This window comes from Lycium ferocissimum, chromosome 4, assembly GCF_029784015.1.
Source record: "Lycium ferocissimum isolate CSIRO_LF1 chromosome 4, AGI_CSIRO_Lferr_CH_V1, whole genome shotgun sequence".
In the NCBI taxonomy this organism is placed as follows: Eukaryota; Viridiplantae; Streptophyta; class Magnoliopsida; order Solanales; family Solanaceae; genus Lycium; species Lycium ferocissimum.
The window spans coordinates 8,751,391-8,753,804 of NC_081345.1; the positions used below are offsets into that span (position 1 = coordinate 8,751,391).

The 2,414-nt window shown below is 38.2% G+C and overlaps 1 protein-coding gene across 1 annotated transcript; it reads left to right on the top strand.

Annotated features, from left to right (window-relative positions):
* Positions 1-1,185: 1,185 nt before the first annotated feature.
* Positions 1,186-2,414, top strand: LOC132053715 (uncharacterized). Its single transcript, XM_059445826.1, has 2 exons — positions 1,186-1,916; positions 2,093-2,414. The coding sequence occupies exons 1-2, from the start codon at positions 1,186-1,188 to the stop codon at positions 2,412-2,414; spliced, it is 1,053 nt and encodes a 350-aa protein (XP_059301809.1).

Consider the following 2,414-nt stretch of genomic DNA (forward strand, 5'->3'; position numbering starts at 1 on the left):
CTCATACTTGTTTCGTTATGCTTCCTAAATGCCTTCAACCCCGGTCTTTCTTTGATATTAGACCTATTAGTTGTGTAATATTCCGAGTAAAATAATTGCCAAAATCCTTTCAAACAGAATTGGTAGGATCTTGCCTAATATAATATCCCCTAACCAAAGTGGATTTATACATGGGAGATCCATAACTGATAATATCCTGCTAGCCCAAGAATGGTTCAAGATATATCTAAACCCAACAATTATGATAACATAGTCCTCAAGTTGGACATGACTAAAGCATATGATAGGGTATCTTGGCCCTATCTATGCAAGGTTATGAGAAAGCTAGGATTCAATGAAATTTGGATTGACTTAATATATAGGCATATTTCTAACAATTGGTATTCTATTGTGCCAAATGGTCCTAGAAATGGTTTCTTTAAATCCAATAGAGGCTTAAGACAGGGGGATCCCCTTTCCCCTGCTCTGTTTGTAATATGTACTGAATTATTATCTATGCTTCTTAATAATCTTGTTGTTGATGAGAATTATTCAGGTTTCTATAGACCTAAGAAAGGTCCAAACATTACTCACTTGGCATTTGAAGATGATGTCATAATCTTCACGTCAGGTAAGCCTGCTGATATAAGAAGTATTGAAAGTACTAATTGCTTATGAAAATATTTCAGGTCAGCTGATTAATAAACAAAAAAGTTGTGTGGAATTTGCTCCAAAGGCCAACCTAGAAGTAATCCATAGAGTAACCCACCTTACTGAAATGAACAGGAAAGAATGGCTTATAACCTTGGTTGCCCTCTCTTTTTAAGCAGAATGAAAATCATCTATTTTTTAGAAATGGTGCATTCTATAACCAAGAGAATCCATTCGTGGCATGCTAAATTCTTATCATTGGGGGGCAGAATAGTATTGATCAAACATGTGTTACTGGCAATGCCATTTCACTTACTAGCAACAATGAAACCTCCCAAAGGTACTTTTGAACAACTAGAAGGTGCTATAACAAGATTTTTATGGAGTGGTAATGAATCTATGAGGAAATACCATTGGAGCAAATGGGAATCTATGTGCTTACCATGAGAAGAGGGTGGTGTGGGATTTAGATGTCTAAGGGATGTCAATAATGCTTTCATAGCAAAGCAGTAGTGGAACCAAAGAACCAAAGATTCAATGTGGATAGATTATATGATGGCAAAATACTGCTCAAGAATCAATCCATTAATTAGGAAGGTGGTAGGAGTACAGCCCCAGACTTGGAGAGCAATGTGCAAGATAAAACACCAAGTAGAGGACAATATAATATGGCAAATTGGTCAGGCGGACATCGTTACCGGTATGACAGGCGGTCCCGGAGAAGGAGCTTTGTACAGGCTATTACCAGATGATGTGATTCCAAACAACATAATGCTTAATGAAGTTCATGTGAATAACACCTGGCAATGGAACAGGGCTGGTTACAGAGTTCCATGGGAGGTGAAAGTGGCTGTTCAACACATAATAGTCAACTTCACTCAGTCTAAGAAGGATAAAGCTACTTGGGTCCCCAATACAGAAGGAAGTTTCACTATATCCTCAGCTTGGAACTTACTCAGAAAAAGGGCAGAAGACAATTGGCATGATAGAAGAACATGTCACAAGAATGTTTCACTAAAAATTAACTTCCACTTCTGGAGAATGATCAAGGATAGGTTGTCAATAGATAACAAGATTGGTAGGTTCAAAATTCATGGCCCATCCATATGTTGTTGCTGCACTAACCACAAGGTAGAAACTGTAGAACATCTATTTGGTCAGAGTGAATTGGCACAAGAGCTATGGTCAAATATATGTCATCCATTAGGCATCAAAGTTCAGGGTATCCCTCTTAGACGGATCCTCGTAAACTGCTGGAATATACAAGCCAGGAACCTTGTTGCTAAGTTAGTAAGAGGAATTCTACCTCAGATGAGCTGCTGGGAAATATGAAAAGCAAGGCATAACATAAGATTTAGTTTCATCAACTTCAACAGCAGCATTTCAACAAAGAACATCACTACTCAAATTATTCAGACAATCAACAGTCACTGACTGAAACATACTGGCTTTCTCTATGCAGCAAGTTAAGTAATAACTATGCGAAGAAATGTATCAAAATTACCAAATGGTACCCCCCACCTCCCAATCACATCAAATTAAATAGTGATGGTAGTTGCAGGGGTGATTATTGTGGGGGAGGAGGACTGATCAGAAATGATAAGGGCAAGATGATATCTGCTTACAACATCAGCCTAGGCAAAGGTACAAGTAATTGGGCAGAGGCAAAAGCACTACAATATAGGCTGAAATGGTGTATAAGCAGGGGTTGGAATAATATCATGTTAGAAGCTGATTCACTACATCTGGTCCAAGCCATACAGGGAAAGATTAAATCTCCATGA

What these genes read in the sequence shown, in the direction of transcription:
- LOC132053715 (XM_059445826.1), top strand. Translation starts at nt 1,186, where the DNA reads ATGGCAAAATACTGCTCAAGAATCAATCCATTAATTAGGAAGGTGGTA. An exon ending in GCCAGGAACCTTGTTGCTAA is followed by an intron (nt 1,917 to 2,092) that starts GTTAGTAAGAGG and finishes TTCTCTATGCAG; the next exon opens with CAAGTTAAGTAATAACTATG.